General features: G+C 41.3%; 1 protein-coding gene across 2 annotated transcripts in view; it reads right to left on the reverse strand.

Moving 5' to 3' along the window:
- Positions 1–24,610, reverse strand: part of ulk2 (unc-51 like autophagy activating kinase 2) — a 96,902-nt gene that overhangs the window by 21,796 nt on the left and 50,496 nt on the right. For both annotated transcript variants that reach the window (XM_050055553.1, XM_050055544.1), the window contains 11 exons: positions 21,633–21,665; positions 17,391–17,427; positions 9,506–9,679; positions 8,675–8,748; positions 8,426–8,527; positions 8,279–8,337; positions 7,227–7,309; positions 6,949–6,999; positions 6,758–6,846; positions 4,510–4,678; positions 682–739 (listed from right to left, as the gene is read on the reverse strand). In XM_050055553.1, the coding sequence (XP_049911510.1) occupies positions 682–739; positions 4,510–4,678; positions 6,758–6,846; positions 6,949–6,999; positions 7,227–7,309; positions 8,279–8,337; positions 8,426–8,527; positions 8,675–8,748; positions 9,506–9,679; positions 17,391–17,427; positions 21,633–21,665 (929 nt within the window). The remainder of the gene's footprint in view (positions 1–681; positions 740–4,509; positions 4,679–6,757; positions 6,847–6,948; positions 7,000–7,226; positions 7,310–8,278; positions 8,338–8,425; positions 8,528–8,674; positions 8,749–9,505; positions 9,680–17,390; positions 17,428–21,632; positions 21,666–24,610) is intronic.

The raw sequence follows: 24,610 nt of genomic DNA on the forward strand, positions 1-24,610 counted from the left end.
TGTGTGTGTGTGTGTGTGTGAAAGAGAGAGAGTGTGCGCGTCTGTGTGAAATTATGAACGAGTTAACGAGTTGTTTTCCGACATGAGGGGGTATTCTTGAATTTTCCCAGTCAGAAAGAGTTTTTCTGATTATGCCGACGTCACTTGAACGCAGCACTCACTGCAGGCCATTCAGGTCTCATAGTGGGAGCGGGGCACTGCCGTGCTGACAAAATTATATATGTTATCGGGGCTATTCGTCATGATATCGGACTTATCGGAATGACGTAATAATTTCCTGTTATCGGCCCGATAGTTATCATGCACCCCTAGTGTTAATAAGAACATTTAAGATAAGTTTGTTTCCTTTGGACAAAGCCAAACTGTTTTCTTGTTTCCAGTCTTTATGCTAAGCCAACTGACAAACTCTCAGTAAGTAAGCGAATATTTCACAAAATATCGAACTGCTTTAATTCCTTTTACATTTATTGTCAAAGCAGTAATGCCTCCCATTGAATCAGGGTTCCTGTATAGGTTTTAATTTCTCTTTCTAGAACTTCATTTCTGTGTTTATAGCTTTAAGCATTGGATTTATTATAAGTCATGCAGTTTGTAAAGTACGGTATGTGAGATGACTGTAATAAACCTTTGTATTTCTGTATATTATCCAAATCTATATCTGGTGGACAGCATTGTACTCACCCTCCACACATGAGGAACTCACTGGACAGCCGGCGGCACGCTCCCATTGGCTGGTCATCTGAGGACGGACAAAGAAAGAAGGAACAAAAAGAATAATGAAGGTGCAACAGGCTTTACTGACACTCCCAGTGCTATGCACTTTGTTAATTGTTTGACTGGAGGTCTAGCAGGTGTGTGTGTGTGTGTGTGTGTGTGTGTGTGTGTGTGTGTGTGTGTGTGTGTGTGTGTGTGTGTGTGTGTGTGTTGCAGCAGGTGCAGAGCATAAGGGTTCACAGTCAAGAGGGTAAGAGTGTGTACCTACTGTTTGTGGACTGACGTCTACAATTACAGCATGAAATGGTTAGCAGCTGTCTAATCTACTGGCTGTGGATTTCGTGACATGTGCCATGTGAGTGTGTGTATGTACTTCAGACAGTATATACAACCACCCCACCTCCTGCCACTGGCTTTGGGTGCTTCCCAGCAGTCTGGCCTTTACTGTGTAAATCTTCTGTCTGTGACTGTGCAGTATGTAAATTGATTAGATAAGCATTTATTGAACCCCTAGAGTGAAAATTCAGGTGTTGTAGCACCACAAAGACAGAAATAATATGTGCAGATAAACAGAGAAGTGAAAAAGTAGCAGTATTGCGCATGCGCGGCTTTCGTAGAAGACAAAATAACATCTCCAGGTGTCTGTGACCAAAAATCAATTTACCCTCGATTTCATTAATTTTGAAATCGTTTGACCTCAAAATCGTAATCCCGATCACCAGACAATTAATTGCACAGCCTTAAATAATGCTATACCTGACTACCTCAGATATGAGTGATTACAATACTGATAGACTCATACCGGCCCAGATGTTGCCCGGGTTAACAAGGTCCGCGTCAGTTGCCAGGGAACCAGGGCAATCTGATGACAAATGGCTTACTGTAACAAGACATACATGGACAACACGGATAAGATGGAATGCTTCTATACCAGCAATCCCAGAGAGAAGGGATATATGCAGAGAATATGGGACCCATGGATACTTCGAAACCCACAATCTACACGAACTAAGAAACATCTGGTAGCACAGTGTTCCAACTAGAGATCAATGAAATGCTTCAACAATGCCATGGCAAGGGGGAGCCAGGACGACGGGTCAGCGGGGGGATGTCATCATCACCCCTACAATCTGAGATTGGGTACCAAGCCCCAGTAGATACAAACAACCTCAATGTAAGAGCAGCTGACCTGAGAAGGAAGATCATGAACAAACTGGAAACCTGGAGCCTCTGACGAATCCCGAAGCTGAGTTGCCAAGTACCTTCGGATGATCTGCTAGATGTGAATGCTGTCCTTAATACTATCCCTACAAGGACCATCACTGAGACCAACAAGCTGATTTAGAGTACAGCAACAGTAATCCTGGAGATGTTTGGATACAAGATGGACATAGTACAGAAGAACCAATACCCTCCAGACGGTTGGAGGGCAATATAAAGGCAACACAGAGAGAAGTTAGCCAACTAGCAGAGCTACACAGAGGGAACATGGTGAATAAAGGGGTACCAGGGAAATACAAGAAGCTCTCCATTCCTGAGGCACTTGAAACTGCCAAACAAAGACTGACAGCTCTTGACACAGGCTGTGACAGTCCTGATCATGACAGACCCCCAGAAGGGAACCATCCCAACCAACTACAGACAGATAACCTGTCTCTGCACAACATGGAAGCTCCTGTCAGGCATCATAGCCAGGCATATGGTCCAATACATGAGTGAGGCACAGAAAGGAATTAGCAGTAACATTAGAGGAGCCAAGCACCAGCTACTGGTCGACAGAGCAATCGCCAGAGACTGCAAGAGCAGGAAGACCAACCTGTGAACCACCTGGATTGACCATAAGAAAGCCTATGACTCAGTGCCACACACGTGGATACTAGAATGTCTAGAACTATATAAAATCAACAGAACACTAAGAGCCTTCATAAAGAACTCCACTGGAATGTGGAAGATGACCCTAGAGGCCAACTCAAAGCAGATTGCCCAAGTCAACATCAAATGCAGCATATATCAAGGGGGTGCACTGTCACCACTGCTGTTCTGCATAGGCCTGAATCCCCTCAGTCAGATCATCAAGAAGATTGGCTATGGATACCGATTCTGAAGTGGGGTAACAATCAGCCATCTGCTCTACATAAATGAAAGTGTGGCCGGATGGTATCAAAGAGAGGCAAGATGATCAGAACTGAGGGAGTTGACCTACCAGAGGGCAACACAGGGGAGATATCCAGGACAGCTACAAGTAACTTGGGATCCAACAGGCTAATGGAAATCATGAGGAGGCCACAAGAAAGTCGACCACAACCAAATACCTCCAGAGAGTAAGGCAAGTCCTGAGAAGTCAGCTGAATGGTCAGAACAAGGTCCAAGCCATCAACATGTACGCACTGCCAGTCATCAGATACCCAGCTGGGATCATAAGCTGGCCAAAAGAGGAGATAGAAGCCACCGATACCAACACAAGAAAGCTCCTCACCATGCATGGAGGGTTCCACCCCATGTCCAGCACCCTGAGGCTATATACTAAGCGGAAAGAAGGAAGCCAAAGACTAGCATCAGAGCCACTATCCAGGATGAAGCATCCAAAATCCAGGAGCACCATCAGATAGAGGAAGTGGCTGATATCAAGAAGACCTACCAGTAGCTGGAGAATGCTGGACTGACAGACAGCACAGAGGCACTAATCATCGCAGCACAAAAACAGGTCCTAAGCCCAAGGGCCATAGAGGCCAGGGTCTACCACAGCAGACCAGACCCAAGGTGCAGGCTGTGCAAAGATGCCCCTGAGACGGTCCAGCACATAGTGGCAGGGTGTAAGATGCAAGCAGGATCAGCATGCATGGAGAGGCACAAACAAGTGGCTGGGATAGTGTACAGGAACATTTGTACCCAGTATGGGCTTGAAGTACCCAAATGCCAATGGGACACACAACCAAAGGTGGTTGACAATAACAGGGCTAAGATCCTGCGGGACTTCAGCTCCCAGACTGACAAACAGCTGCTGGCTAACCAACTGGATATAGTGGTGGTTGACAAACACCAGAAGAGGGCAATGGTGTTCATATAAAGCTCTTCCTAGGACGGCACACTTCTGGACTGAGGCTTCAGATGTTGTTCCTGGAACATGCCGAAGCCACTCAGCCACCCCCAGTTTGGGGGTCACTGCCCTGAGTGTACTACTTCCGCAGGACCACGTCAACTTTGACCTTCCACATCTGATCCAGCTGTTCTTTCAACCCTTGATACTTCAACTTTTCATGTTCCTTCTCTCTGATGTTGCTGTCAGCTGGTATCACCACATCTACCATTATATATATATATATATATATATATATATATATATATATATATACATACATGTATTTGTGTGTGTATATATAAAAAAATTCCCTCTCAGCCTCACTTGGTGGGGGTGGTGGTGTGTTTCCTCAAGCTCAAGTCCTCTACCAGAGGCCTGGGAGTGTGAGAGTTCTGCACAGTATCTTAGCTGTTCCTAGGACTTGGACCACTTTGGACCTCACCTTCCACATCTGCTCTAGTTGTTCCTTCAGCCTCTAGTACTTTTTAGTCTTTTCATGCTCTTTCTTCCTGATGTTACTGTCAGCTGGGATTGCCCCATCTACCACAACTGCCCTCTTCTGCTCCTTGTCAGCCACCACTATGTCTGGTTGGTTAGCTAGCAGCTGCTTGTCACTCTGGAACTTGAAGGCCCACAGGATCTTAGCCCTGTTGTTCTCAACTACTATCGTGGGTGTCTGACAATATAACAATATAAGTATGTGTGTTGGCACTTACAACTGTCAGTAGAGATGTGAGGCACCAGGACAAAGTCGTCAGTGTCACAGGACGAGTTCTTACTGCTGGTGCTTCCTGCAGACTCTTTAGACAGCTGCAGGAAGTTAGGCGAACCGAGTGGAGGGGATGACAGACCATCTTCTGCTAGTGTCTGCATGTCCGGAAGAGACTGTGTGTTCACAGACACAGAGAGAGAGAGAGAGAGAGAGAGAGAGAGAGAGAGAGAGAGAGAGAGAGAGAAGGAGAGGGGGGGGGGGGGGGGGGGGGGCATGAATGATGCAATTAAGGCTTCCAGGCAGGGCAGTGCTGACTGTCAAGCTAATGTTATCACATTGTTAGAGAAAACACTGACATCCTGGGAAATTAGCTTGCCCTGCATTCCAACTGCTGCTGTGCTGTGAGATGAGATGTACCACTGTGCAAACATTTTTCATCACAACATTTTTGCTTTTGCTCCCATTTTTCACAGGTCAAGGTTAAAGATCTAAGACTTTTTGTGCACTGAATAAATCTATTTCTCTCAAATTTTGGTCTCAAATGTGTTCAAAACCGTGTCAGTAAACACTTGTCCATTTCCAAGATAATCCATCTAGCTGACAGGTGTGGCATATCAAGATGCGCATTAAACAGCATTACACCACAGGTGTGTCTTGGGATGGTCACAATAAAAGGCCGCTCTAAAATGTGCAGTTTGATCACACATCACAATGCCACAGATGTCACATAAGTGCACAAGTTGGTTACAATGACAACCGTCAGGTCAAGACTCTGGTGACGATGATGAGCATGCAGACAAGCTTCCCTGAGACGATTTCTGATAGTTTTTGCAAAATTCTTTGGATGTGCAAACCAAGTGTTGCATCAGCTGTTCAGGTGGCTGGTCTCAGACGGTCTTGCAGGTGAAAACGCTGGATCTGGAAATCCTAAGCTGGTGTAGTTAAACATGGTCTGCCATTGTGAGGCCGGTTGGATGTTGTGCCAAATTCACAGAAACAACATTGGGGATGGCTTATGGTAGTGAAATGAACATTCAGTTCACTGCCAATAGCTCTGGCGGACGTTCCTGCAGTCAGCATGCCAATGGCACACTCCCTAAAAATTGAGATGATTGTGATCAGACTGCACATATAGTCCCATCTCAATGCACACCTGTGTAGTAATGATGCTGTTAAATCAGCATCTTGGTATGCCACAGAATAAATGCTCTCTAACACAGATTTAACAAATCTGTGACCAAAAATTGAGAGAAATACATCTATTCAGTGCATAAAAGTGGTCATAGATCTTTAACTTAAACCTGTTAAAACAGGAGCAAAAACAAAATTGTTGTGTTTAAGATTTTGTTCAGTATATTAACATTTTAGTAGCATTAGCTTCAGCTCTTAAAGTAGCAGTATTCATAATACTGTTCCTGTTACTGCATCTCGCTAACTCAGCTCTACTGCATGTCACTAACTCTGCTTCTTCTCCAGAGCCTTTGTGCTCCACTGTCTGGCAGGTTACCTCATATAGCAGCTGTGCCTGGATTGTGTGACGTGGTTGTGCTGCTGCCGTGGTCCTGCCTGATGCTGCCTACTGCTGCTGTTATCATTAGTCATACTTCTATTGTTATTATACACATATGATTATTATTGTCACATATATACTATCATATATTAACATATACTTACAACATATTGTACCACAATGGCCGTATTTATTATAATAATATTATTACTTAAATTAATGTTGTTGTAAGCTATTGTCATTACTGTCTGTCCTGCATCTCTCTTTATGTCTCATTTTGTCATATGGAATACTGTAAATTTATTATGTTGATCTGTTCTGTATGACATCTATTGCACGTCTGTTCGTCCTGGAAGAGGGAACCTTCCTCAGTTGCTCAGTTTTGGGGAGTTTTTCCTTATCCACTGTGAGCATCAAAAGGACAGAGGGATGTCGTATGTTGTAAAGCCCTCTGAGGCAAAATTGTGATTTGTGTTATTGGGCTTTATAAATAAAATTGAAATAAAATTGAAAATTGAAATAATAGAGCGTAAGTCAAAGGAGTAAAATGGCTTGTATTAATTTGTCTTATAAAATGAAAATAAATGTTTTTATGAACTTTTCAGACACTGTTTGTACTGGAAGTAACAAGCAGGCACAATAGGAGCACAGCAGGGAGACATGGTTAGTATTTTATTTCCTTTATTACAGTGTAAGTGTAATCCCTTTTGAATGAGGATTCATAAAGTAATATCAAACTCACAGGAGGGGAGTTGTATCGGATGCATGGGGAGCTGCCACAGGAGCTGTCAGTCACTGCGCTGGAGGCACTGGGGACTGGCACTGGACACGCTGAGGAGAATAAATACACAATTAATGATGTTTTTAAGTTGGATGATGTGGAAGTGTAGTACAGCAAGTTATCTTGCTTAGGAATGTGACCTTTGTGCTTACATTTTTTAATAGTAGATGAAGGCTCCAGGAAAGGATGGCTGAAAAATGTATCTGTAGAGTGAGGGGTTTAGAGAGACAAAACATATCAGAGAATTTTTTTAACAACATCAACATACATATATATACATATACATATATATATATATATATATATATATATATACACAGACACACACACACACACACATATATATATATATATATATATATATGTATAAAACTGAACAATACATGTGTCATTACAAGTTCAACAACATTACTCTGATGTTACCACTGACCAAAGTCCATCCTGTCTTTCTGATTCCTCTGCAGCAGCCCAAGCAAAAGGTTGCCAAGTTGTTGGGATGTCTCCCTTGGGATGCTGGGTAATGAGAACATGGGAACATTAACCCCTTATATTTTGTAGAGTGCCTACAGACAACAATCTTAAGTTCTAAGTTCACACTATGCAAGATGGATCTAATCAAGTCTTGGTTGCAATCTGTCAGACTGTACAACATCAATTAAGAGGCAAAGCCTGGGGAACTCCAGCCCCACAGTGTAAACAGAAACACGACTAAGATTCTACAGTCGCGCTAGTGGCTCTGTAAGGCTATACTGAGGCACAGCAGAGCTTAAGGCTAAACACTAACCTCATGCTCACATGCTCATAATGAAAAGGCCAACATGCTAATGCTAATAAGGTATACTTTTTGTCAAAGTTACCATATTAGCTGAGCATGCTAACAGTTACTAATCAGCAATAAACACAAATACAGCTGAACCTGAATGGAATGTCACTGGTTTACAGGTATTTGGTCATAAACCAAAGCATTGGACAAATAAGGAGTTTGACCTGATCAGAGAAGCAGGTGAAAAGTCAGAGTCACCAAAGTGATAACAGTTCATCATGAGGGGAACATGACTGTGTGTGCCATATACATGACAATTCATTCCAAAGTTGTTGAGATATTTCACTAATAAACAAAAATGTCCACCTCCTGGTGGGGCTAAAGGAAAAATAAGGTGGTGACCTAAGAACCCATGAAGATTTGTACATAATATTATTGCAATCCATCCTATAGTTGTTGAAATACAGTATTTCAGTCTGGACCCAAGTGGTGGATTGAATTACAAACACTGCCATTGACAGAGCCACACTACTACCATTGTCCCTGCTTGCATCTGGCTAAAAACAGATTCAAGCAGGAACATGTCATCAACTGGCATCATCCATCTTCACCAGTCTTAAACATTTTACCAGTTTTCTCAAAATTGTCACCCTTCATTTGGGACAACTCAAATCACACAAAAGGAGCCTTAAAACAAAAGACGAGGCTTTGTGGCTTACACAGGTTGTAAATTCTTGTTCTTCTCATAGAACATCCTCAGGTCTTGGGGACTATTGGCCTGAAAATATCAATATAAAAATTAGTTAGACAGGCGCACACACATATACAAACACATTTGTTACTGGTTTGGTGTGCATAGTATTAACCTGGAATGGTGGCTTGCCAACCAGACATTGGTAAATGACTGTCCCTATGCTCCACAAGTCAGCCTTTGCATCATAGTTCTGGGACATGATGACCTCTGGTGCCTAAGGGAGGAAAGGTCATATGTAAAAATCCAGAGCAGGGACACCTACTCAATACACTACTGAGAAAGCTGACAGGGCATCTGAAAGTGACTGACCTCAGCTGGAATTCTACACACACACAAAACATACACAATGAAAGACACTGACCATGTACATGGGCGACCCACAGAGTGTGGCTGCCATCATGTTGCTCTGGAGGTACCGTGCAAAGCCAAAGTCAGCTGCAAAACAGAAGCATGAAACAAACCAGTCAGTACATGTTTAATTATTACAAGCAACACAAGCCGCCATGGTTAGACTTTGGAGAATGCTTGGGAGACAAACACTGGGAACAGTAACGCATGCATAAAATTGTTTTGCACTCAAAACAGAGCTAAGACAGAGATGGAAAATGCCATCAGTGTTGTCAGAAATGTGTTTATTACATTACTCTAGTTCCCAAAATAAGATGTTTTAAGTTTAGACAACATAGTGGCTATTTTGGTCTTTAATGTTCATGTTATGTACTGTGCACTTTTGCCTTTCATTTTGCTTCTGATTAAAGATATTTCATATTTACAATAAGTTATATTATTTGGCCTCTAAATTTAAAACTTGGACCAACCAAAGCAGCATGACTTAGATGCTGTTTAAGAATTATACATATACACAATATACTGTAACTATAAATTTGGATTAAATAGATGTTAGACATTGTCTTTTCTTTTTAGCCACACAAAAGGTGGGAAATACACTGTACGTTCACTGCAAGCCACCAGATACATAAGCATATCGATATGAAATATATTTTATTTATTTATTTAACCTTTATTTAACCAGAAAATCTCGAGATCAAAAATCTCTTCTTCACGTAATAGTTCCTGAAAGCATGTAACAGTTTCTGAAAACCTGTAGCTCACCATGTACTGATTTGAAATTCCTTTCAGCTTGAATAAAAGGCTGACAAAGGAGTTTTTTTTTTTTATCTAATTCTGTCACCTATTTTGATGCGGATGCCACTGATGTTGGACTTCTTGCGACCCACATATGACAGGAGGATGTTCTGTGGCTTTAGGTCCCGGTGGATGATTCCTTTGCTGTTGAGGATGCGCATGGCAGCAGCAATCTGCTGGAGGAAAACCCTAAGTGTGTCTTCTCTTAGTGTCCCCTTGGCTAAAGAAGAGGAGAGACAAAAACGTGATAACTGTGTGCATACAACTTTTGTTTGTTTACAAGGAAACTCCACGGGGCACCTTTAAGCAAATGTGCTCATTTAGAAGTACCTTCTTAATGATAACAATTTTAAGGCTGACCTATTGATCTCATTTAGGGGCTTCCTGCTGCCTAATGAAGAGCACTGATTTACTTGTTTCCTTGGTTTACTTATTTCCTTGCATTACCCCAACACTCCACAACTAAAATTACTGCCTCCCGCTTCTATGCCTCTGTGCACCAATCAAGTTGCACTTACAGTTTACATCCATGTCTCTGAAAAGATAGATGCTTTACACACATCTTCCTCCCAGCACAGAAGATCTTAACAATCAGCAAGATTTCAAGGTGGACACCCAAGATTAGTGTCACCAATTCAGTATCTAACCAAATGTCTCCCCTTCTGCTTCTGAGTTATGATGTTGAATAATGGCCAGAAAAGTGTTCTTGCAGAACATTATGATGTCACAGTGAAGTTGACCTTTTGGATATAAAATGTCACAGTGACCTTTGACTTTCAACCACCAAATTCTAAGCAGTTCATCGTTGCGTCCAAGTGGCCGTTTGTACCAAATTTGAGAAAATTCCTTCAGTGTGTTCATGAGATAATGCGTTCACAAGAACAAGACAGAAGTAAGGTCACAGTGGCCTTGACTATTGACCATCAAAATCCAGTCAGTTCACTGCTGAGTCCATGTTGACAGGTGTGCCAAATTTGAAAAAAAAAAAAAAAAGAAAATTTCCCTCAAGGTGTTCTTGAGATACTGCGTTCACAAGAATGGGATGGACGTACATATGGACGGAAATACAACCCATAAACATGATGCCTCCGGCAACCGCTATTGCCGGCACAGAGGCATAAAAACTGCTCATCAGCCTCACATGATTAAAGCTATAAAATAATCCTGAGGTAAATAAACAGAGGCAGTGAAGGTCTGAGTCGCTGGTGGTCATGACATGAGTCTTTTCTGACGTTAGACTAAGAGGATTCCTCTCTCATTGTCTTTATCCCCCTCTCTCTCCATCACACCGCTGTGATTACAGTGTAGGTATAAATCAAACTAGTAAGCATTCATCAAGAATATTAATATTAATTAATATTATTAATTTGGGGGTTTGCTGCTCTTTGCCCACCACTGTAGACCAACTTCTACCACAGACAAGTTGTGTAAGTGGTAAAATTATTCACTAATGAGATCCTCTTGTGTAATGCAGGATCATCATTACCTATGCATTCTTCACAGACTTGCTGAAACACATAGGTGAACACAGCATCCCTCCCCTGATGAGACTACAGTCACAACGACTAATAAGTTCAAGCAATGCAGACAGTTGGATGCAGTTTGGTACACAGAGCACAGTTACACTCTGAACAAGTGCTATAACCCCACGGGATTCATTTCACAACCACATAAGGTAATGATGTGGAGACTCCTGAATCACCCTGTCACCGATGGGTCTGACCATGACCCATTCTCTAAAGTGCAAAATGTGGACATGTGGAGCAGGTGAAATATGCAAAAGTACAGAGCTGTTCTAGCAATACAATCAATGTTTTTATGTAACAGAGGTGTAAACACCTGTGGTTATCTGACAGATGTGTTGGCAAACTGCTTTACATTTGGGGGGATTTGAAGAAGGCGATTTGATTTTACCTCTATAAAACCATTCACAGCATCTTTAATATTACATTATGAGTGTTCAGCACGTTTTGTGACTTTCTTTGAACACCTATGTCAAATAAGGTGAGTGAACCATTCTGAAGCTCAAATGCTGTGAGAGGAGATACCCTGAAGTGTTGAGGAGAACCGTTTAGTTTGTTTCCATATAAATGATGTGCAGTAAAGAAACAGACAATTTGATAGTAAATGTTTAGCTTCTGTATGTGGAATTGCTATTATACATCAATTACAAACATTTGACAGAAAAAGTTTCACTCAAAACCCTCTAGCTTCCCTCTGCCCTACTAGCAGAGGTGTGAACTGGAGTCACATGACTTGGACTTGGGTCAAACTTGAGGCACAAATTTCATGACCTTAGACTCTACTTGACAAAATCAAGAAAGACTTGCAACTCCACTTGGACTTTATTACCAATGACTCATGACTTCACTTAGACTTAAGCCTTCTGACTGAAAAATATTTGATATCTTTTACCAAGCCCACAGAATATAAAGTATGTTGTTTAAAATGTGTGCCACAAATCAATTAATTTTCTTTCAGTATCTGATTGAACTAACACTAATGTTATTTATTCCCAGCAAATTCACTTTGTTTGAACCAATCCGAAGCACCCAGTCAAGCTGTGGGAAAGAACCATGAAGAACTACTGAGTGCCAGTTGGAAAAAATGATACCAAAGATCATTTCATTCATGTACAAAAACTATAAAGTGGTCCAAAAAAAACTAACAGCAGTATGCAAAACGTGCAGGTAGAAAATTACAGAAAGAGATGCAACAACTTCGAACTTTTCTCAACATTTGAGATTGCACAAAGAAGGTTAAGTCGAGGCTAACACTCACATAGTTAGCAAGCTTATGTTTAGCCAACATTGGCTTAACAGCTAAGGATGTTTTATACAGGCTTGTTTTGACAAATAAATTCAAATTTTAAAAAGCATTCGTGATTTATGTTCATTTAAAATTGTTATTACATTTGTTAAAGAACACATTATGACTTGTTTAGGACTTGGGACTTGATTTGGGACTTGTCTGTCTTGACCTGGGACTTAACTTGGGTCTCAAATGGAAAGACTTGAGACTTACTTGTGACTCGCAAAACAAAGACTTGGTCCCATTTCTGTTTACTAGATTTCCTCCAGAGCTTTCACAACGTGTAATGTGGCTTAAAAGGGCTAAAGGCTGTAGAAGAAATCTAGTAAGCGGACCTATAAGTACAAACAATCTGTAAACAGAAAGTATTTCACTTACTACAGTAGTGAAACAAAATTAATTTTAACTATTTTTCTTTAATCAGGGTTTTGTTTAATGTCTTTCATAAGGACTGTTTACAAGTATTTAAGAAACAGACACCATTTTTAAGTAAAGCTGCAAGCAGCGTTGGGCGAGACCTCGGACTCACGCCGTTTTGGCCTCCAGCTCACGTAGACAGTTCTAGACAAAAGTTGTAAACAATTTTAGACCCCTCTGCACTCAGTTGACAATTTCTCCACATTTGCTCATGTTACTTTCAGAGGCAGTAGCTCACTTCCTGTTGAATTTAGGTCAGGGGTGTCAGCGCGTGATTTGTAGGTCTCGATGAGACGAACAAGCTAGTTTTGGTTTGATGTTTCTACGACATTCCTACGGGCCGCAGTGGCCATTTTAGTGTGTCTAGGTGGCGCTAGAGAGCCCATTTTGGCACTTTTGGGGTTAATTTTTCCCATTTTATCAAATTTTTCGCCAGTTCTGACATGTGTGCCAAGTGTGAGTTTTTGAGCATGTTTAGGGGGTCAAATTTTGTTTTTTTGTGCACCAATGGGGCCCCGTGTCATGCAGTAGGTGCCCTTCTTTCCTTTTCGCCCCTGCCTTTCAAACATCTAGAGCCCATCACTGAGAGAGAGAGACAAGCTGTGAGAGACCAGGCAGATGGAGATGGCTTTAAAATGTCTTGATCTCCTCCCTTTTATTCCCAAACCATGGGTCCAATCGTTAATCTGAACATACCAGCAGAGAGATACACTTGTCCCGAACGCAGACATATAGGAGTCAAAAAATGCAATCTTGGTCGCAAGTTTAAGATGTCTAGCTCACAGCTGGCAATTTCTCCACATTTGCTCATGTTACTTTCAGAGGCACTAGCTCACTTCCTGTTGGATTTAGGTCAGGGGTGTAAGCGCGTGATTTGTAGGTCTTGATGAGACGAACAAGCCAGTTTTGGTTTGATCTTTCTACGACATTCCTACGGGCCACAGCGGCCATTTTAGTGTGTCTAGGTGGCACGAAGATTGTCAGGAGGTTTTGTGTCACGTCACCTTTAAGAGGACATAAAATCCAAACCGTTTGAGTAATGACAAAGTTATTCAGAAGATCTGTTCAGCAGGAATTGGCCTGTGATGTGTGCGAGTTTGAACCTGATACGATACACAGTGGGCCATATTAGTGTGTCTAGGTGGCGCAAGATCGTCAGGAGGTTTTGTGTCACGTCACCTTTAAGAGGGTACAAAATCCAAACCGTTCGAGTAATGACAAAGTTATGAAGAGGATCTGTTCAGCAGGAGTTAGCCTGTAATGTGTGCTTGTTTGAAGCTGATATGATAAATGGTGTAGGCGAAATCTTACTTTAAAGGGCAAATAGTTTTTATGTTTATGGAGTCAAAAAATGCAATCTTGGTCGCAAGTTTAAGATGTCTAGCTCACAGCTGGCAATTTCTCCACATTTGCTCATGTTACTTTCAGAGGCACTAGCTCACTTCCTGTTGTATTTAGGTCAGGGGTGTCAGTGCGTGATTTGTAGGTCTCGATGAGACGAACAAGCCAGTTTTGGTTTGATCTTTCTACGACATTCCTACGGGCCGCAGCAGCCATTTTAGTGTGCCTAGGTGGCGCTAGAGAGCCCATTTTGGCACTTTAGGGGTTAATTTTATCAACATTTTCGCCAGTCCTGACATAAGTGCCAATCTTGGTGAGTTTTTGAGCATGTTTAGGGGGTCAAAGTCGAGCTCAAAGAGGCGGCGGGAGAAAGACTAAAGAAAGAAAGACAGAATAATAATAATAATAATAATAAACATACCAAAAACAATTCATTAATTAATCCTGAGTGAATGTCTTTCATTTCAATAATTACAGAAGACATGAATTTAATATTCGTCTGTTATCTACACTGCAAAAACATAAGCATGAAACTTGATATTCTGGTTTCCTCACTTGCTACTTTAGATTCAAGCAGTGAGAGTGAGACACACTATGCCCATGATGTCACTCAGTACATTTACATGACATTAGAGCAAATCAATTTGTGTTAGTCTGACTAAAACCAGACTTTTAAAATACATGTTAACATATTAGTCATACTGAAATTGTACTAAATCAAATTTGTCAAAGTTGGACTAACACCCAGATTATACAAATGGGAGTCGAATTACTCCTGCATGTTTACAGTCAATTAGACCCACACTGGCCTAGGTGCTCTGCGCATGCTCCACATTTTCTGCCCTGGTATAACAATCAGCTTACCTTTAAAGCCTTGTCATAATTCAAATTCGAAAGCTACAGTTAATGCTTAACCTTGGTTAGTGAGGGGGGGACAAAATAAGGGGCCTGACCCTGGACCCTTACTGACTCCAGCAGATGAACATAGACAACGAAACTTAAATATACTCAAGGATGATTTATTTTTATCTTGTGCCCCACCCCAAATGAAAATACAAAAAAAAAAAGGTTGAAAAAAAGTTATTCGGCGGAATTTCCCCTTTAATAATAATTGTCCTCATCCAAGAAAAGATAATCCCAGTGCTAAAGGACAGTCCATTGTCCAATGCTTAAAATGAAAAAACAGGCTCTGGGAAAAAAAAAAACATTGCCAAAAATGAAAAATGTTGAGAAAAAAGAGGAATCACACTCACCGGGGTGGAATAAACAGAAACAATCTGGTCCTACTTGGAGGATGGGTCCGTTTCTTTCTGGTCCTCCACACAAACACAGTCGAGGAAACACCAAAAACATGAGTTGTAGAAAACTTTTCTTCTTCCAAGGCAGACTGCTACACTGCACCTCTGTTCCTCTTCCTCTTTCCCAACCAAAATCAAAAGAACCCTCCCCAAACAATTCCCTGCTCTTTTATGTCCTGTCTGCCACGCCCCTTCACCTGAGTGCAGCACACCTGAACACAGTTAACTATCAGGAGGAACAAGATTAGAGCGGGGTTGAGAGGGAGACACTGGAAGACACATGAAGATTATATTAGAAGGCTAATCTGTTTTTCAAACCCTCTAGCAATCCTGTACATGACCCTCCCCTCACCTTTGTGGCGGTGTCACACTGAGCTTTGACCAGTTGGTCAAATGCATACCAGAAGAAGAAGCCATTAACAACATGACAAAATCTACATCCAGAGCCGTGCCAACAGCCGAAATGTACAGAGCTATAAAGTTGTCCACCATGGTGCCACGAGCTAACCGTAGTTAACTTGTTTGTTGTTTGTTTGGTCTGTGAAATAATAGGTAGCTGAAAGGGGGCATAACGCCACCTATCGTAGCTGAGTCAGACATACTTAGGTCAGTAAATAGATTCCCCTCCCATGGTTGTCAACTGGGACAAGGACAGTAGTCCAATTAAATGGCCTAGTCGAGCTATGGTTATAGCTTGACTTAACTATGCATGTAAACGTACTGACTGACAATACAAAGATGGCTACACGCCAGTGGTAACTCAAAACCAGTGGTGGAATCAGTAAAGTAATGGGGGCCATCATTAACAGTGTTTGTCTTTTTGTTTTTTGTGTGTTTCACTGGTGTTAAAATGCTACATCTCAGACTTTGGCCAAGAGGAGAGACTGAATTTTTGGACGAGCGACACACTAGTATGTATGCATCTGGATTATTTTATGTTCTTTATTTTTACTTTTTGGTATTTGAGGGTTCTGAAACATGCAAAACAGAACTTTCACTGTCCATTTTGTGTAAGATAACTTGTTGCTGTATGACTAGAAATGCTAGCCTTTGTTATAAACTATCACAGAGGCATAAACACTGTGCTGACTGGCTCTGAAGTAGAGAAGGAACCCTTTGTGAAAAGCTGTAGTGGTTCCCACACACATACCACCAACCCGGAAAACATGAGGACATGCTAGTATTCACTCACAGACACACACCATCTCTTCAACATTCCCACATGATATTTCACAAACTATCCATCACACATAGATAATAATCACATGCACACATTCCCACACCTACACTCACAACAGCTGCAATCACAGTACGTGCGTTTACATGGAGCCATGTATTCCTTTTGCATTCAGGTTGGAAGCCCTACCCAAATAGAATGCTCCTTGTAAACACCTCAACCTGAATGAAAACAGCCAACCTGAAAGAAAATCTAATCGGGTGCACAGGGGTGGAATATTCCTTTTCAGAACCCGAATGGAAGAGTTTTTCTGTCTTGTATACACCTCCTACCCGATTCCAGCGATTCCGTTCTTTCTGCACATTCTCTTTTCTTGCCCTTCTGGCGCGATGACGTATACAGCGTGCATAGCAACGGGCTGAGATAGAGCAGAGCAGTCAGACCCATTGCACTCACCGGTTTCCATTCGCCACAGCACGGACCTCTATCTCCCTTCTTCGACCTTCTACCTCTCTTCTCCTCCTCAACAAACGAAGTATTAGCAGAACAAGGTTGTTGTCGTACTGCTGCTTCAAGAATATAAGCAAAACAAGCCCGAAAAAGGCACCAAGAACGGCGTCGTCAAGCATCTTGTTATCCGGAGCGAGGACTACTGTGTTTTCTTCCGGTACATGTAAAATCCGCCCTGCCCCCTATCCAATCAGAAACCTTCCCTGCCCCAAACCTTGCGCAGACCCAAATAAAGGTGATTAAACTGATCTCCCATTCGGAATGAATATTTCCCATGTAAACTACCTGGAAAAACTTTAATTCCGAATGATTTCATTCAGATTTATTTCATTCTGAATGAGAAGCCATCATGTAACCGCACCCAGTGTGATGCTTACCTTGCAGGTAGTCAGCGAGATCACCTCCATTACAGTACTGTGTGTAGGGAGACAAACAGTCACTATCAACAATTATTAAATTCAGGTTCAACAATGTCAAGCTGAGAAGCACATTTCAGCATTTGGTATTATATATGCATGATTGTTCAAATCCAAGCCCAGATAATGGCAGACTCATCAATTAATCTGCTGAAAGACTGGAGCTTTATCTATGCTGACAACTAAAGTGCAATTAGTTCTTATGAGGGACAACAAGATCAGGCAGACGAGGTTAGTGTGGTAGGTTAAAAGAAAGTGAACTGCTGGGTGGATAAGCAAAGACGAGGTAGACTAAAACTACAGTCCACTTCCACAGAACAGGATTCCTGAGTGTAACCCTGCTTGCTTCACCCTGGCCCCTGGGTCTGAGGTGAACTTCCTGTACAGATGGGTGACATATTTAATCCCTGTCCCCTTCTCCTCAAGAGGCTCTTGCCTTTTGCCAGGCCGCCATTGTAAATAAGAATTTGTTCTTAATGACTAAAAAAAAAAAAAAAGGGAAAAACTCCTTTGCATAGATTCTCTAAGCTTTACTGTAGAAATTAACAGCATCCTTCCAAAATATATGACCTTATTTAGTGTTTTGATGATGGTGGTGGAGAGCGTCTAATACTTTCACTCCACAGTCACCCATAGCTGTTCAATGTGGTTGAAATCTGCCAAAGCTTCTTTACATAATTTTCAAACTCATCAAATGATTAAAGAGGCAACAGATAGACAGATAGGATTCGTTTTTGTTTTTTTTTAGCTTGGCGCCACCTAGCATCAGCGGTGTTGCTCGCACTGTCGCAATGACCAAATTGACTGTGGGGATCAGAGATAATCAATAAAATGTAGGCTGTAAAGCCACCGGTATACCTCTATGTATATGTAGAATGAGAAGGTGTGTGGACACTCTACTAAATAAATGCGTAAAGAGACAAGCAACAATTATCAGATTAATCTGAAGCAAAAACAAATAGTCCGCTACGCGTCGGGGTTCCATTCCCCTGTCGGGAATTATTTTTCAACAGTCACCGGCTCACTATACATTATCCCGCTTTTAGAACATGGCACTCTTAAATACTTGATTCTGATTGGTCAATCAACAAAACTCTGCGGTGTTTATTTCTCGAGGTATCACCGCTGCTCTGCTGCTCCGTTGCTCCGTTGCTAGGGTTGCCATAGCAATGGTCGACTGAGGAGCATCAAAATCAGTTAACGTTAGTCCACACAGCTCTCCCAAGCTGGCCTGGAGAGCAGGGAGATCATGTCGGTCACTGGCCATAAATGTGAGGGCAGCCTTCGCAGCTACTGGGCACCCAGCATCTACGACCGGGAGAAGTGGAGTAAAATCCTCTCCTCCGCTCCAGAAAACGGCCGCAGTTTGTCTGGCGAACGCCTCTCCTCTCTCAATACTCTCTGCCAGCAATTTAATAATATTGATGCCAGTTGTAACATTTGAATGTTTTAGTAGTAAGCCATGTTCTTGAAGAATTATACCAATATGCACATGTAAACAGTCCCGATTCCAGAATTAACGGTACCGTAGGGAAACAATGTGAAAAAGTCCAGTGTTCACTTAGCTGGGCGTAACTTAGCTGGGCGATGTCTGTCGATAGCTGCCTCAGTGAGAAGAGAACAGAAGGAAGGGAGGGGGGTATCACTGTCCGAAGGCTGCCGTAGAATGGCAACGAGGATGTCAGCAGACCAACACTCGCTACCCGGTCCCTGGTTGCGGCGATTTGCAATGCTGGCCAGCTAGGAATTAATTAGCAGCCAGTACAGTACAGTCCTCTCTCAGCTAGCTAACATTTAGCCGTGTTACTTACTGATCCATTAGAAAGAAAGCTAGCTGGACATCGGTTTTGAAGCCTTTTTGGTCACGGAGCTCCCTCCATCTCTTGAACGCCTGACTGAGGTTTACTCTTGTTTTTCCTCTTCTTTTATCACTCTCCTTTTTGCTCTTCTTTGCCTCCTCAGACAGAGGAGCTCGTTTTCTTTTGCTAGGTCGTTTTTCACTTGTTTACAAACTTTGTCCGTCTGCCATTGTGCTCGTGACTCAACTATCTCATGCCCAACTCCTCATAAGAACCAGCTCCAGTCCCTGATTGGCTGACTGACCAGTTTCATAATACATGACGCATTTCCTGCCGTAAAGCAGATTTTTTTCCGCGAAATTTCGGCACCGGTGGCAGAAGCTTATTGCAAAGATTGCAAAGCCACTAAGTAACCTATGTAAATGCTGATAGTCTGATTTTACTGTGGCTACTACCCTGTGCAACCCACATTATTTTCATAATGATATATTTAGGAAAAGATGCTGTCTGTTGCCTCTTTAAATGGGCACACTTTTTCCACAATGAAGCAGCTGGATTAATTATTCTTTCAAACCTATTTATTCTGGGTTTTCCTCCAATTTGTCTATATATATTTAACCTTTCTGCAAGTGATGACACACTATAAATACTGTGAAAATGTGGCCTGACACAACACAATACTTAAAAGCAGTTGATAGACACCACTAGTGGATGACAGATAATTATACACTGCATGATTCTACTTTGTACACAAAACATATAAAACATGACCTTCCTCCCTCTGTCAGTCAAGCATGCAAAAAAACCTGTAGCTTCACTACCTGACTGTAGCCTCTAATGAAGCTGAATTTAATTCTGGCCTTTTTTGATCAGCATCCAGCTTCCGTGTATTAATGCTCTGGTTGACTTCATCTTAAAATGAAGAATTCTTATAGACTTATACTGAAAATTATAACTACAAAAAGCCATTATCTGGGACAGCTAATTGCCCATTGTGTATTTCTGTGTCATATGGAAGCGTAGTTCAGCCACGCCAGTTAAAAAAAAAAAAAAAACTGATAAATATCAGGTAATAACATGAAAAGCTTCTTGTTATAACAAAAAGTTCTTCATGGTTTTACAAGATATGTTAATTTTATAACAAGATATTTTCACATTAGGACAAGACACTTTTCTTGTAAAAACAACAAAAAAAAAACGTCATCTACTTTGTTATAACCTGAAAGTTTTCACATAACACAAAATTTTTCTTGTGAAAAAAACAAACTTTTGTTATAACAATATACTATTTATTTTGTTATAACGTGAAACATTCCACATTATACCAAGAAACTTTTCTTGAAAAAAATAAAAACTTTTGTTATAACAATATACTATTTATTTTGTTAAAATGTGAAACATTTCACATTATGATAAGAAACTTTTTTTGAAAAAAGAAAACTTCTCGTTATAACAATAAATAATGTGAAAAGTTTCATGTTTTTACAGCCTCTCCCAGGTGATTTTGACAGAGAATCGTTAAAACCCTTGTTAGTATAGGCTAACAGTATGCACACTTATCATGATATCATCCACTGTGCTTAATAACATATATATCTATAACGTGAAACATATACTGGTATAACAAGATAAATAGTATATCATTATAACAAGAAAAGAACACAAAATAAGCTTTGTTATAATGTGTAAATATCTTGCTATAACATGAAAATATCTTCTAAAAATGTGAAAAACATCTTGTTATAACAAGCAACTTTTCACGTTATTACCTGATACTGAGCGTTTTTTTGTTTTTTGTTTTTTTCTGGCATGGCAGTACTGTACTTTCATGGTGTCAGCTCCAAAAACAACATAATAAAAAAAACACCATGATGTCAATCAATGTAACCTAGTCCTACGACAGTTAATCCAAACACACAACATTCCATAGGATTATTAATGAGTATATTGTAGAGCTGTCTACACATAGAGCAAAACAGGATTTTAAGCAAAGGCTTTCAGGGAACATGATTCCTAGAAAACAGAGGGGTGTATTTTCAATGAGTAACTTGAGGTGCAGTCAGGGTGTGTTTTCTACCCTGCAGCCGGCCGAGAGTGTCGCAAAACAAGTGGAGACATTTAGGGAGGATGCAGAAAGAAAAACAAAAGAGGAAAAGGCAAGTCAAAAGACTGCCAAAAGGGGAAGAACACATGCAGACAGCCACTGTTGGGGGTAAACCATTACATAATTTATGTTATCACATGTTACTTACATAAATAAAGTGTTGTTAATTAAGTAATTCATCTTTAGAGTAAGTAACATAGAAACAAGTTACACTGAATTTCCCAGCACGAGTGACAGCACATGAGAAGAGGGTATGAATGAGCTCTGACTCCTCAAATACCCAGACGTTTCTATACTTACCTCCATGACCAGGAAAACAAAGTTGGGTGTTTCCTGGAAGAGAAGAGACACAGAATCAGTTACAGAAGCCATTTGCCCTGAAGCAGCTGTCAGCTCAATCACATCCATAAGAAAACAGCCTTGAGGAAAAAATCCACAATACATAACACCAGCACTTGTTATTTTTTGCTATATCTAAATATAGATTTCGATATGAAAATGCTATTTAATGGTTGTGACACAGACAATATTTCAAATTTTGCTCAGCAGCAAGTCATGGAAAAACTACCCCTGTCAACAATATAACATTGCATAAACATTGCACACACTGGCACAAGAAGCATGATGGAACATGTTGAGCTAAATTGAGCTAAAAATGGAAGGTCATGGCTTCAATGATAACCAATCGCCTTATTTCAACACCTTTAACTTTTCAACAAGGTTCAAAACAATGATGTTCAATGTCAGGACTTCTATGTAATCTAATCATTGAACCATCAGCAGAGAAAATAAGATCTAAAAAGAACATTAAAAGCACAAAACTTAAGCACTGGAATGATGGTGGACTTGAAGCGCGTGGGTATGACAGACTGAGCCAGGGACAGGTTGAATATCATTGTGAACACTGGCGCTAGTTGGTCAGCCAATAGTTTGAGGACCCGCCCATTAACACCCTCTGGTCCTGTTGTTTTCTTGATATTCACATGCTTAGAAGCCCTCCTGACATCATGCTCAGAGAGGAACCTAACAGAAAGAACCAATTCATTAAGCTCTGCTTCATCTGAATTTATTCATAGGCTGCTGATTGTCTCTAAGCGAGCATAAAAGTTATTCATTTACTATAGATGCATCTTAAGCCCAGTTCAGACCATATATTCACAGTGAGACAGGTTAAAACGTGCAACTATTGCAATGCGTCATACTGGTTCACACCAATGCAAATGAACAATGTGTCGTCTCCATAGCAGCATCTTTATGTACTTCTGCTCTAACTTCCAGCTTTCCAGCCCTATTTTGTAGCTGAATCAATTCGTAGTTTCTTGAAATATGAATGTGTATAACGATAGTGAGACAATCGCTACAGTTGCATTTCTAGTCATGATGAAACAGTGAAAACATAAACAAAACAACCTGAGCTTTAGATCGTATTCATAATAAATATGTCACAATAATTTAGCTTACAAGCCCTGACTAAGAGGTCATTAAGTATTTGTGTAACATGCATATACACCAAGCAGCAACAGCAGCAGCAGCAACCCAACGTCTGACCCTGACACATCGTGAGGATGGAGACCGACATTTTCGTCAACAACGAGGGGATGTAAATAAAAACGGACTCCAGCTCAGTGGGGGATGGGGGGCTGTTGTCAGAGAATGCCACAACAAGCAAACACGGCATCTGCTGACAGTTTGTAACAGACTTGGCCAGCTGACTTCACTACAAGCTGACTGGCTCTTGAAGCAGGTGATGCGCCTTACACCAGCCACTGGTGACTTGACAAGCTGAATCACAGGTGACATCATCAGCTGGTTTGAGTCAAGCTGAGACGAGCCAATAAACATCACTGCAACTTTATTCTGCAACGTTGTACAACTGTTGGGTCTCGATGCAAATCTTTGGTCTGAACTGGGCTTAGACCTTGCCACATGCTTCTGGGAATTTCCTCCTGGAATTTTAGTTCCACTTTCTCCCAGTGGTCCCTTTAAGCTTCTTTTTTCAGTCTACATCGTAGACTGCTGCTTTCTAATTGTTCATGTTTCCTGACTACTCTATAGCTGCTTCTGAATGGCATATAGCAGTGATCCAGAGTGTTTATTCCCCTTGTGGGACAAGGAATATATTGAAAGGAGGCAGGCATAACCATAATAAAGTGATCCTTGACTTGAAGTCTCCAGCAACAGTGAGTGCAGTTCGGTCAGTCTGTGAGCAGTTCAGGTCTTTGCAGACATTTGACAGGGCAGCATCTGTATTCACTTGTGATGGAATGTAGACCTCTAATGACTGACGTAAAGTCCCTTGGTAGAATGTGCAATCTACATTTGATTGTTAATAACTCCAGATCAGGTCACAGGAACGGGATAGCATTTTAATAATCCCGCTGTCACACCAGTCCTTATTTACCATAAAGTGTAGGCCTTCTCCTTTCCTCTTACATGAGTCCTCTGTTTAGTCAGATCAGTATACAAAAAGGATCACCTGGTTGAATGGCGTTGTCCGGTATTCCAGGATTAGCCAAGTTTCAGTGAAGGATATTACAGTTCCTGATATCTAGTTGGAAACTGACACAGGCACAGGGATAATCCAGTTTATTGTCCAAGCCTCTACATCAGCGAGCAGGATGCTTGACAGAGAAGATCAGTATGGTCAGACTCCAGGGTTTTTTCAGATCTAAATGTATTGCGGAGTTTTGCACAGCAACGACCGGATCTTTGCTCTCAAACCACAAAAATATGTGATGGCACAACAGTCTCCTTCAGTACATTATTCTATGCTTTCTTTTGATTTTCACATTGGCTAGTCATCCTGTTTAATTTGTCTTCTGATTAAATCGGAACCGTTGAAACAAGTTGTAGGAAGCCTCTGCAAGTAATTGGTTGCTGGCAGACACTCTGTGCTGCAATAAAATGGTTAATTAGCAGTGCCGTGCACTGTAGAGCCGATGTGCTGCTGGTTTTGGCTTCTCTAGCTTTACTGTTGTGTAGCCTACAGCCTTTATAGACTGAGCTGAGTAGTGATGCGCGGGTCGACCTGTAACCCGCGGGACCCGCAAATGGACCTGCGGGACGGGCAGCAGTGATCGTCTGTTAAATCGGTCTGCAAATGATATTTTGACATTATTGGCTATTACTGTCATGGCATCCGAAGGTACTGATGCGTTGAGCAGGTGACAGTCCGCGGCCGTTTTCAAAACACACTTGTGTCACGCACTCCAAAAGAAACTTGTTGAAACTTTAAACAATAATTTATTGTACAAAATGGGGGAAACAAACGTTGACAA

This window comes from Epinephelus moara, chromosome 2 (assembly GCF_006386435.1).
Source record: "Epinephelus moara isolate mb chromosome 2, YSFRI_EMoa_1.0, whole genome shotgun sequence".
Lineage (NCBI taxonomy): Eukaryota > Metazoa > Chordata > Actinopteri > Perciformes > Serranidae > Epinephelus > Epinephelus moara.